General features: G+C 45.1%; 1 protein-coding gene across 10 annotated transcripts in view; it reads right to left on the reverse strand.

The window, feature by feature from the left end:
- ANKRD6 (ankyrin repeat domain 6) overlaps window positions 1-12,509 on the reverse strand; it is a 211,739-nt gene that overhangs the window by 70,714 nt on the left and 128,516 nt on the right. For 8 of the 10 annotated variants that reach the window (XM_017876798.1, XM_017876796.1, XM_017876797.1 and 5 more), the window contains one exon: window positions 190-452. In XM_017876798.1, the coding sequence (XP_017732287.1) occupies window positions 190-309 (120 nt within the window). In that variant the 5' untranslated portion in view covers window positions 310-452. Of the gene's footprint in view, window positions 1-189; window positions 453-3,674; window positions 3,767-4,386; window positions 4,968-12,509 lie in introns of those variants that run through there. The other 2 variants (XM_017876789.1, XM_017876791.1) reach the window with 2 other exon arrangements.

Raw genomic sequence — 12,509 nt, forward strand, 5'->3', positions numbered from 1 at the left:
TTACAAGTCCTCCACTTGAAAGATGGCAATAAAGCATTCTTAATAATCCTCATTCTCCCCAAACCTCCATCACTGGAAGAAAAGCCAGTTCTTTGAAAGCTGTGAACCAAACACAGCGGTTTTTCAGACAATGGTTAAGAGGTAGGCCAGTTCCCAGGGAATGGCTACAGCGTATTTTTCTCTTGTTACCTTGGTAACCGCTACCTTGGCGCCCTTGTTGATGAGCTGAACCACATTCTCTGTTTGGCCTTTGTACGCAGCTATGAGAAGGCGCTCTGAAAGTGCAGCGACTGCATCTTGCTGGCTCATGAATTAGGAAAGAAAGGTTTTCAGGGAAGCGGTAGACAAGTTCCTTCAGCTCAACACGAAGTCACTGGCCCGGCCTGGCACCCACAGGTAAAGATGTTCACAATCATCAGAAGATATCTTTATGAATATGCCATCTTCGGGACCTAGGGGTTACAAAACAAAGCTGCCATCAGGGCCACTTGACACACAAGGACAGGTCACACCTCTTCTCTCTGATTTTAAGGCATTCTGCTGCTTGCAGGTTGCAGCGGGGGGAGCTGTGGGAGTCAGGACACAACACACAGGAAGCACACTCCACAGCAAAGCCCCTGAACAGAACTTCCAAGTGGAAGGCAGCAGAATGTGCCAACCGCCCTCCCTTCTTCCCCCATCAGGGACATCCTCCGGAATAGTATGGCCAGAATTGCAAGGTTTGCTCTGTTTTTCTCCCAGGGAGTGGAGGCCTGGTATAATCCCCTAAGCACCACCTGGTTTACACACCACCTTTGGCAGGGAACTGTACTGTGTGTGATCACCAAAGGCCCCCTGGCTGGGTTTTGTGCGTCCACCATGGCTAATGTGCTGCTTCCCCAGTGGGTCAGCGGCCTGTGGAACACACCCCACAGAGACCCTGCTGAGTGGGTTCTCTCTTTGGGGTTTTCTCCTAGCATTTACTGCAGTTCTCTCCCTTCATCCTTTTCTCGCTGTAAATAGTATAGTTCCCGAGTTCTGGAACAGATGGAGAGCTGGGCACAGGCCCGGGCCGATTCCTGGTTCCAAGTGGCTGAAACAATCCACCTTAGGGACAACACAGATGCTAAACACTAATAGTGGCTCTGCCAGTGCAGGGGGCTGGTCATGTTGCTTCCTTGCTAACAGGAGGAAAAGAAGTGGCACCAAACCCACCTACAGAACACTAAAGCCCTGTCACAGAACAGTGATCTGGAGGGTAGGAACTAGTAGCAAACTGAATTCTTCCTACCACATAGCAAAATGAATAGAATTTTAAAGACTGGGACTCCCCCCAGTATACCTGGGCTGCCATTAGACCCAACCAAAGCCATTGGTAATTATTTCAAGGGTGAAGGGTTCTTTGGGCAGAAGAAGAAATACTTAAATGTCTAATCCAGTCCTGCTAGAACAGCAAGGAAGTGAGGGCTTCTTTGTATTTTAAAAGATACTTATTAAAAATACTAGTATATACAAATGGAAAGAGAATGCTACAACAGAGATACCATACTTCAACCCAAACCCTACCACACATCCTAACTTTGAAAGTCTGGAAGATGCAGCCATCCTTTACATTTGTTCCCAGGCATACCCAAATGTTCTTTCAGTGTCTAAAGATTAAGAAATTGGCCATGATATGGCTGGAAAGCCCTGGACCATATCCTGTTTGAACTCGTTCACTGTGGCATTCAGGCAGGTTGTTTGGCCAACCACTCTGTGAGGCTGGGGTTAAATGCCCACGTATAAAACAGACATGAGAACATTTATCTCCCAGGACTGTGGCGGGTATTAAAGAGGGTGTTTTATTATGCGAAAGTGTGGCTCAGATGTGAATACTATAACTTTGGAAAGAATTCTTAGCCCCCACTCTTGTGAATTATCAAACTTTCTCATCGTTCTCCATCTGTGGCTCAAAATATAGGTAAAGAATACCAGGGAAAGAGAGAGGAACCCTGCAAACCCATCCTGCTCCTGCTCACTGGATCATTAGAAGCACAACAAATCTGGCGAAGGGTCTGCTCTAAAGCAGCTTGGTGAGTCATGGTCTGAGATCCCTGGGATGTGCCAGAAATAGAGCCAAAAAAAAAAAAGGAATAAAGTTGAGACTCAAAACACTGAAAGAAATGGAACTGGAAATGCCTTTGAAAATTCTCATAGTCGCACTGAATGGCTACAGTCTGGGCTTTATGTTTCCCAGACCGTTACACTATTTGGAAGTGGTTTGTTTTTATAAACATAGCTGCATTGCCTCTTTTCATTCAGGTAATCTGTGGTTTGTTCAAACCAATTATACTGAACTTCTGCTCTGTTTGCCCAAATATTGCAAAATCACTCCAGGCCTAAACGGCAGGAAAATACAGAGTATTAGCCATGACTTACGAAATGATCTCCCTTCCACAATCACACCCTTCCCCTCATCTACCCATTTGTTATCTCTAGACCTAGACCCAACGGGCCCCTTCCATTCCAGAACCTTTCTTGCAAGGGATATTTGAATGTCTCAAGTACAACAGCCCAGTTCATACAAATATTATCATGGCTAAAATTCTACTCATCCTACTCATTCTGCTCCACGGCTTACCCCTGAGGGTAGAGGTTTTTTTGCTGCAACCTCAGTACAGCCCATCAGCTGAGGTCACAAGCTCCACACCAGCAGCACTGTGCAGCCTCCTCAGCAATGGATGCAGGGGTCCAGCTGGCCCATAGTAAATTGATAGCCACTCCCCTCCCACCCTCCAGTCCCATGCAATGAATTCAGCCTCCTGGATACTGAGACTGAAGTACACTTATGCCATAGCTGCAGGCTACTGAGATAGCCTTGTTTAGATAATTATCACTGGTAAACAGCCCTTTGCAAGCACAGCCCACATTAATTTTCCTTTCTGTTTGGTTAAAGATAGAAAAATACTACAGTGGTGAGAAAACAATGGCCAAGCAGAAACACCCTTCTATTTTTTGCTTTTCAGTTACAGCTACTTAAGAATGTTCCTCACTCTCACTCCATCCCCTCCACCATGACCAAAGCACCCACGGAGCAGCCTCCAGAACAGGTCCCTCACACAGGATTTTGGATACTCCCCCTACCAGAGTCATACAGAAAACTGCGTGCAAGATCAGGAACAGAACCCCAGCTTTACAATTCCTAGTCTGTTGCCAACACCATCCCTATGTGCTTGCACATCTCAACCTCATTTTCAATTTAAGCCCAGTAATCACCTCCTTACTAGGATCTCCAGCCTTTACCTGCAGGGGCATTTACACACAGTTTGTGGGTGGGAGGGTATCAAATGAGGGTCTTCTATTTCTGCTTCTTCCTGCACTTTCAGCCTTGAGTGTGGGTGCAGGCTCAGCAGAGATACCAAGTGCAGGCCAAGCAGAGACACCACCTCTCTCCCTCCCTCATGGTCACTGCTCCTAAACCCCATATCCTTACCTCCCACCTAGAACAATGATCCCCCATCCCTTAGAGTGAGAAGACACTCTGGTTCTCATCTGATGTCCTGACCTGACAAACTGGACCAGACAGAGGTGTGTGTATTGCAGGGGTGGGGAGCAGTTTAAGAAGGGATGGGGGAATCCCTGACAGTAAATTGGGAGGGGAAGGAAATAGAGGGGTGAAACCAGTCTGGAATCAATGAGTTAAACTTCATGCCAACCTGTTGGCTACCTCGGCTGTAGCAGTTCATCCCCTCCTTGTATCTGAGCCTCCTCTTACAGGTAGATCAGCTATCATTCAAGATACTTCCCACTGCTGGCAGTGAGAAATGTATTCTGCCCCAAGCCTATCAATTACATCCCTCTTTGTCACAATGCTCATTTTTCACAGCATTCTGAAGGAAAACCTTAAATGCAAACATGCTGCCCATTCCTTAAGCCAAAAGGAAATAAACACACGAGCATAAGTATGCAATGCATATCCTGAATCTAGATAGCGATTAAGCTTCCTAAGATTTCCCTCCTTCCTCCCAGCCCACTGCCCCATTTTTGTTGCTCTGTAATTTGCTAATTCTTTTGTCTGTCATCACAAATACCAGAGGGTCACACATCTGCTTGTCTGTGATGCAATCAGTTTTCTTTTACAGAAAAGGTCTATAAGGTTTGCTTTTGCTGTTTTCTTGGGGCTTTACAACAAATTCTCCTACACTTTGGAGAATTTGCCAATATCCTAAAGCCACTACATCTATCTCCCGACAGGCAAAATATTCCAGAAGAGATCTGCAAATAAAAGTCCCAGTCAGGCAGTATGTACAACCCACCCAGAGATGGCCCACAGGCACCCAGGAATTGGTGGCTATGGAGCGCCATCAGCTATAACAACTAGCTTTGCTCCTACTGCTCCAAACCTTGTGTTGAAGAGATGGTACTCACATCCGAGGGGCTGTCCTCTCTGTTCTACATCGTGTTCAGTTTCTGGATAACTGTGGTCAATTCTTTCCTGGAGAGATCATTAGCTTCCTAGGGCTGTCACTCCCAGCAAATCTGCAGTGATTTACGTTATAATGCTTGCTGGCTTTTCCCTTTAGCCTCCTCTGCCGATGCTGGCCAAATCACATCTAAAAGCTTATTAAGACATCCATTCAGCTTGCAATGTTTTGTGCCTTGCTAGTCTGCTCGTCACAGCTTCTGAAAGTCTTGTGTCTGCAGATTTTGACGGACTGCTCCCTCCTGCCAGCAGAGGACCTGTAACACTGCCCCGATTGAAGTCAGGGAACAGTTCACAGATCAGAGGAACATTTCTGAATGACGCTTAGATGACAGAGAAACGAAGTTTGCATTATTTCAGCAGTAATGCAAGAAAAGATGAGCATTCGTGTTGTAAGGGAGGGAGGGATGCAGAAAGGGTTGAAATCTGTAACAAACTGCCTCCAAGAAAACAGGAAAATGCTTGCTTTGTGGGAGCAGCGGAGCCCAGACACTCCACCCTCCTCGGCAGAGAGTTCCAGCACAGTGACTGCAGCAGCACAGGAGACAAGGGTCTGGCTGAGCAGCTGTTCCCAACGTTTGTCTCACAAATGCTCCTCTGAACAGTCTCTGTAGGGAAGGGGGAAGGGAGTAAATAGGGAGCAGAGCCCCTTCAGAAGCTGTTCCGAGTGCTGTCGACTGCCCTAAACTCGCAATCGTGTGCTCCAGCCCACTTGTTGAAACAACAGAAATCCAACACCCACCTGGAGACATCATAGAAAGGAGAGGGCTTTCATTTTGACTTGAGCCAATATCCCCACATTTTCCTCTCTATCTCTAAAGATAGAATTGTTGGTCTCAGAGACGGGAAAATTACTCTACTCTGTCAGCACAAACCCTCTTACCACCCGTCGTCCTAAAGCCTTACCCTATTTCCCCAAGGGTAATGGGGCAATGGAATGGACTGCAATTCTGCTTTGGTTGTCATTTGGCTTACACCAAGGGCAGGAGAACAGCTGGAGACTCTGGCAGGTGCATTGCAAAGAGGCTGAATCCCACTGGGGAAACAAACTGCCAGCAGAATAACACAAGCTAAAAAAAAAAAAGTACACAACCCTCATACTAGTTTATCCAAAAGCAATCACTACTGGGTTACTGTGATCATCACTGAGGGGCAAGTGAGGCTGCAACAGAGAGGAACGTGACTCAATCCCTATTTTAAAGAAACTCATCATCTGACCACTGAAAAGCCATGATCAGGGCCCAAAAGCCCAGTTGCCAGAAGATAAGGGTAAACTGAGTGGGAAGGAAGAATAAACCAAAGAGTGGTTCATTTTCTTACAGCTTCCAGGACACTTCCTCCTTCTGAGAAGATCTATTCCCACAGGTAGGGCCCCTAACACAGCACTACCCATGAGGACACTCAGCACTGACTGATCACGGAACCTGGTGCCCACCAGGACAATTTGCAAAAGAAGGGAAATGACAGGGTGGATATGCTCTGCTTTAGCAAGTCCATGACTCATTATATACACCCCACTGTCACAAAAAAAAATGTATGTTTATTTCTTGAGCCATTTAAAGCACAATAACTCTCTTCTTCTAACTCTGACAGTCACTGAATCTTTTGAAATAACCACCTCTGCAGGAGGCAGAGGGGCTATTGCAGTGAAAGCTGAGTGACATCTGAATATTATTCAGGAAACCCGTGACATACTCTAGCAAGAAAAGCTGCTTACAGATGTAAAACTCACATAGGAGGAATAAGCACACATCACTGAATAAAGATGTGACTGACAGAAGGCTTGGGAGGTAGAGACCTCCCCTTTTTATATATATCAATAACTTATTGACTGACTAGCACTGCTAGACCACCAGAGCCTCCAGGTCAGGGCTGGGCACTCCCATCACTTGGCAAATGACCACGCACATGCTCAAGGGTCAGACCAAGTGTTATCTCTGCTAAGCCTTCTGCCGTCCCTGCCTTTCCCTAGACAAGATGATCATTCCCTCATGTGTGCACCTACAGTTTTCTTTTTCTTTTTTTTTGAGAAAGTCTCGCTCTTTTCCCCCAGCCTGGAGTGCAATGGTGCGATCTCGGCTCACTGCAACCTCTGCCTCCCAGGTTCAAGCGATTCTCCTGCCTCAGCTTCCCAAGTAGCTGGGATTACAGACGACTACCATGATGCCTGGCTAATTTTTGTATTTTTAGTAGAGACGGGGTTTCACCATGTTGGGCAGGCTGGTCTCAAACTCCTGACCTCAGGTGATCTGCCTGCCTCGGCCTCCCCAAGTGCTGGGATTACAGGCGTGAACCACCGTGCCTGGCCAGCACCTACGGTTTTCTATAAGCTTCTGCTATGAACTGAATTGTGTCCCCCCAGTTCATATGTTGAAGCCCAAAGCCCCAGTGTGACTGTATTTGGAAATAGGAGATAATTAAGGTGAATTTGATCATAAAGGTGGGACCCTGATCTGATAGAATTAGTGCACTCATGCTTGTGCATGTACTCTGGTGTGCACACAACGAAGAACAGCCATGTGAGGACAAAACAGCCCATCTGCAAGCCAAGAAGACAGCCATCATCAGAAACTGAACCCTGTTGGACTTTGATCTGGGACTTCTAGCCAGAAGAACTGGAAAGTAGAACTGGAAGAAAATAAATTTCTGTTGTTTAATCCACCCAGTATGTGGTATTTTATTATGGTGGCTCAAACAGACTAAGACACAGCATAATAGCTGTTATTGGCTCAAGGTTGGTCTCCCTGGTTATATTAACTCCTTGTGGCAGGAACTCCATTTTGGTCATCTTGTATCCCCAGAGCCTATCATGGTGCTGGGAACACAGTTGGCCTTTAATGTCCATTTAATGAATGACAGAAAAACCAATAACCAATTTATTTTTGGTTATCAATTGGTCTTCAGGAGCCTGTGATCCCATAAGAAATATATGAGGTACTCACCTAGTCAACTAATCTCTTTTCTTTCCAAATACATGAGGCAGGCTATGGCTCCAGACTGTCCAAGAGATAACAGAGAGGGAATGTAGTCATTCTCCTCTCTCCCTTCCCCCTCAAAATAGAGGACTACAGTTTCTGGGGCCAGATAAATTACGACTTTAGAGGCATCCCTTATTCAGTGACACAGGTCTGTCAGCAGCAAAGCATTGGACAGCACCACAGCCACTCTGGGAATTTCTTCTCATCACCCTCAACCCATTAGGTAAAGACCCAAATGCTAAAGACAAATCAAAATAATTAACGCAGCATCACAATAAAACCAGTTCTATGTAGTCAAATCTCAACTTCTACCCACTCCTTAAATCTGCTCTGATCTGGCTTTTCTGTCCCCAGTTTTTCCACCGAAACCATTTTTGTCATGTATTTTGTGGTGTACCAAGCATACGTTGAAGAAATAGGTACAAGGGGCTCAAGCCTGTAATCCCAGCACTTTGGGAGGCCGAGACGGGTGGATCACGAGGTCAGAAGATCCAGACCATCCTGGTTAACACGGTGAAACCCCGTCTCTACTAAAAAAATACAAACAAACTAGCCGGGCAAGGTGGCGGGCGCCTGTAGTCCCAGCTACTCGGGAGGCTGAGGCAGGAGAATGGCGTAAACCCGGAAGGCGGAGCTTGCAGTGAGCTGAGATCCGGCCACTGCACTCCAGCCTGGGCGACAGAGCAAGACTCCGTCTCAACAAAAAAAAAAAGAAAGAAAGAAAGAAAGAAAGAAATAGGCACAAGGAACTGTGGAAACTGGGAGAGGGATCACTCTTGCTTGCTGTGCTGGGGTGAAAGGAGGTCAGGAAAGTTTTCACAGAGAACGTAGTGTGTTAGAGGAGGTAGGATCTGGTTAGGTTAGAAGGGGAGAAGACAGAGGCAGAGGAAACAGCAGGAGCAAAAAGGCAGAGTGGTCTGAAAGTATGTGTCATGAGTAGCAAAGAAAGGCAAAGAGACAACTGCAGCTGGAGCTTGTAACACACAGCAAAGACCAGCGATGGTGTTGGAAAATGAGGCGGCAGTCAGGCAGTGAAAAATTTTCACATCACGCCAAATTACTTGAACTTATCTTGCACTTGTGATGGAGAGCCCTAGGAGTTGGTCAGAAGAGTGGCTAGTCATATTTTTGCTCTATTTGTAACACAAGCATGCAGAATTAATTATAATTATGGTTTTATGCTATACTCTCAAGATTGTATATGCATGGCTTTCTCTTTCTTCCTGCCCTGTTCCCTCCTTCATTTATGTCTTCTATTCCATCCTTTCCTCTTCTTTTTATCTTCATTGACAGACTATGTTTTAGAGCAATTTTAAGTTTACAGAAAAACTGGGCAGAAAGTTCAGAGTTCTCATATAGCCCTTTGCCCACCCCCATCCCTACAGTTTTCCCTTTTAATAACATCTTGTATCAGTGTGATACATTTGTTAAAACTGATGAGTCAATATTGATACCGTATTAGTAACTAGAGTCTGTGGTTTGCATTAGGGTTATTCTGTGTTCTACAGTTCCATGGGTTTTGACAAATGCAAAATATCATGCATCTGCCATTAAAGTACCACAAAGAGTAGTTTCACTGCCCTAAAACTCCCCTGTGCTCTGCCTATTCATCCCTCTCTTGCCCCAAAGCCCCCAGCAACCACCGATCTTTTTACTCTCTCCAGAGTTTTGCTTTTTCTGTAATTCCATGTGGCTGGAATCCTACAGTGTGTAGCCTTATCAGAATGGCTTATTTCCCCTAGTAATATGCATTTAAGGTTCCTCCTTGCCTTTTCATGGCTCATTTCTTTCTGGTGCTGAATAATATTCCATGTATACCATAATATTCCATTGTACCACAATTTGCTTTTCCATTCATCTATTGAAGGACACTTTGGTTGCTTCCAAGTTTCAGCAATTACAAATAAAAATGCTATAAACATTCATGTGCAGGTTTGTGTGGACATAAGTTCTATCTCATTTGCATAAATACCAAGGAGTACAATTGCTGGGTAATACGGCAGCACAGCATTTAGCTTTGTAAGAAATGTCTATACTGTCTTCTAACACAGCAGTCCTCAAACTTTTTGGCACCAAAGGCCAGTTTCATGGAAGACAGTTTTTCCACAAACCCAGCAGTGGGGAAGGATGGTTTCAGGATGATCCAAGCACATTACATTTATGGTACAATTTATTTCTATTATTACATTGTAATATGTGATGAAATTATATAACTCACCATAATGTAGAATGAGTGGGAGCCCTGAGCTTGTTTTCCTGCAACTAGATAGTTCCATATGGGGGTGATAGGAGACAGTGACAGATCATCAGGCATTAGATTTTCATAAGGAGTGTGTGACCTAGATCCCTTGCATGTGCAGTTCACAGTAGGATTCACACTCCTATAAGAATCTAACGCTGCCGCTGATCTGACAGGAGGTGGAGCTCAGGCAGTAATGCAAGTGATCCGGAGCAGCTGTAAATACAGATGAAGCTTCACCAACTTGCCTCCTGCTCACCTCCTGCTGTGCAGCAAGGTTCCTAACAGGCCACAGACCAGTACTGGTCCATGGTCTGGGGGTTAGGGACCCCTGTTCTAACATGTCTGTAACATGTTGCACTCCCACTGGCTGGTTTTACATTGACGTAATTGCCAAATGCAATAGTAACTTTTTGATGTTTCCTTTACATTATTTCTCTGTTGCATTGGGCCCTGCTACCACCCCTCCCTCAAAATTCCCCCTCCTTGGTTCCTGTGAGCCATTCTCTCCTTATTCTCCTAACCATCACTTGGACAATTCCTTTCTTCCATTGAATGCTTCTTTCGCTGATATGTTGTATGTTGCAGGTCCTTGAGGTTTTTGGGCATCTTCTCTGCTCATTTTATTCTCTAGATCTCAGTGCTCCCCCTCCCTGCTGCTCACATGCTCCTCTGCTGCCTAGATACAGATTCCTCCGAGTCTACTTCTTTACCCTCAATCACGTTCTCTGAAGCACTATATTTAAACACCCAGCCACCTACCAGACATCTTCCTTGGATGTCCCCTATCAATGTATTCACAACCAAATCACCATCCTTCCTCCCAAACCTGTTCCTTTTCCTGTGTCCTCACCTTGATGAGGGGCTCCATCTTTGATCTAGCTACCCATTTCCCTGATCTGGAACATTCCTCCCATTTTTCTTCTTCCCCCTTCCCCCATCCCTCATTCACTAAACCACCAAATCATCCTGATTTGAGACAGTAAGGCATAGAGACTAAAAATATAAGCTTTGAAGTCAGACTGCCTGGACTCAAATCCCAGCTCTGCCACTCACTTTGGGCATATTTCTTAATGACTCTGAGTCTGTTTCTGCATGTGTAAAACAGAAAGGATAACAGTTCCTACCTCATTAAGTTGTTGCAAAGATTGAATGAGATAACGCACATTTTATTCAATGCCCGGCGCATAGAAAGTGCTCAGATAACATAAGCATGGTTACAGGGTTACTGTTTAGATGTTCCTTGATCTGTTCCACCTTCTCTAGTTGTACTGCCACTGCCTTAAGTTGTCATCATTTCTTACCTGGGTTATTGCAACAGTCTCTAACTGAATGTTGGAAATGTTTCTTGAAATTCTGTTTGTGATTATCTAAACTTAGAAATTGGGACAAGAGGTAAAGCAGGTTTCAGCTTATATATGGAAATCTGCTTCTGCAGATGGGTTTTCACTTAGGGAAAAACAGAAGCCAAATCAGACTAATATTCAGGATTCAGATAGTCAGTCTGCTTTGTCTCAAAATAGGTCCTCAATAAAAGATAACTTTAAACAAGTCAGCACAACCTGGTCAGCTAGTTCTTGGGATTTCTTAAACTTGACTCCCAGGAAAGACAGAACCATTGAGCCCATGGTGGTTAAATTCTCTGTGCTCTCTCTGGATCTTAGAGGGCAATGAGGCAGTGAGAGGCAAGTTCCTGCTTTCTGATATGTCAGTGTTAGAAGAAAGGGATAATGAGAACCTAGCCCTTCCCCTTCAGTTTATTTCAAGATGGCAAAGGTTGAGAACAGACAGCTGAGCTGCAATGCAGTAGGAGCCACTGCCACCGTGCCCACTTGCCAGGGAGCAGATTGCTGGCGGTGGTTGCTAGGTCTATGGTGCCTTTATCTATGGACCGCTCTTCCTCTGTGCTTCTTGTCAGAGTGTTTTATGTAAACAGACCATACAGGGGGCTAGTGGGACTGCTAATTATGGGCTGAATTTGCATGTAAAAGCCATTCTGCCATGTTACTCTCCCTGCCTCAAGTCCTGCCCTCTCATCCCCCACCTTGATTTATGTGATCCCTGATGTTACAGTGCTCTTTTCACAACACAAATGTGATTGTGTTTCTCCTCTGCCTGTAACCCTCAGTGACACACATTCCCTCAGTACAAAGTCCAGCAATATACAAATCCATGCATAGTCTCGTCCCAGTCTGTTTCCAACCACCTTTTCTTCTGATACCTCGCCCCGCTGCATTCTGCACCCTAACTTGGCCAAAAGGTACTTAGAGCACCTTGAAAGTCCAACCATGTCATTTTTGCTTAGAATTCTCTTTAGACTTGTCTAAACTCCTTCTTAGCCTTCAAAGATACCTGATTCAAAGATGTCCTCCTCTTAAAGATTCTCCTAATACTCTTCCAACCTCCAAGATCCCAAGGGTCAAATCCCCTGCCCTGATTTCAAATCCCAGGTCTGCTACTGATTTTGAGCAAGTTTCTTAATGACTATAAGCCCATTTACTTATGTATAAAATATAAGTAACTACAGTTTTTACCCACTGGGTTGTTGCAAAAATTGAATGAGGCCAGCACAAAATAATGTATTTTTAAAATCTCACTGTAATACTTACCAAACTGGACTGCAACTGTGTGATGTCAATACTGTTGGCCTCTCTTCTTACATTCTGAGTAAAAAGCTTCCCATGTGCCTCTCCTTCTAAGGAGACTGTCCTAACCAGAGAAGTTCCTGGGCTTTAGGATGTAGACTTAGAGGACAAGTGGGAGAGATGAGAGAGAAGAAGGCCTACTTGTCAAGGGAGGCTAAGCCCATCTATATAACAAAGTACTGAGGCGGGGGAGGGGGGAGAGGGGG

This window comes from Rhinopithecus bieti, unplaced genomic scaffold (assembly GCF_001698545.2).
Source record: "Rhinopithecus bieti isolate Rb0 unplaced genomic scaffold, ASM169854v2 scaffold_10354, whole genome shotgun sequence".
NCBI classification, from domain to species: Eukaryota; Metazoa; Chordata; class Mammalia; order Primates; family Cercopithecidae; genus Rhinopithecus; species Rhinopithecus bieti.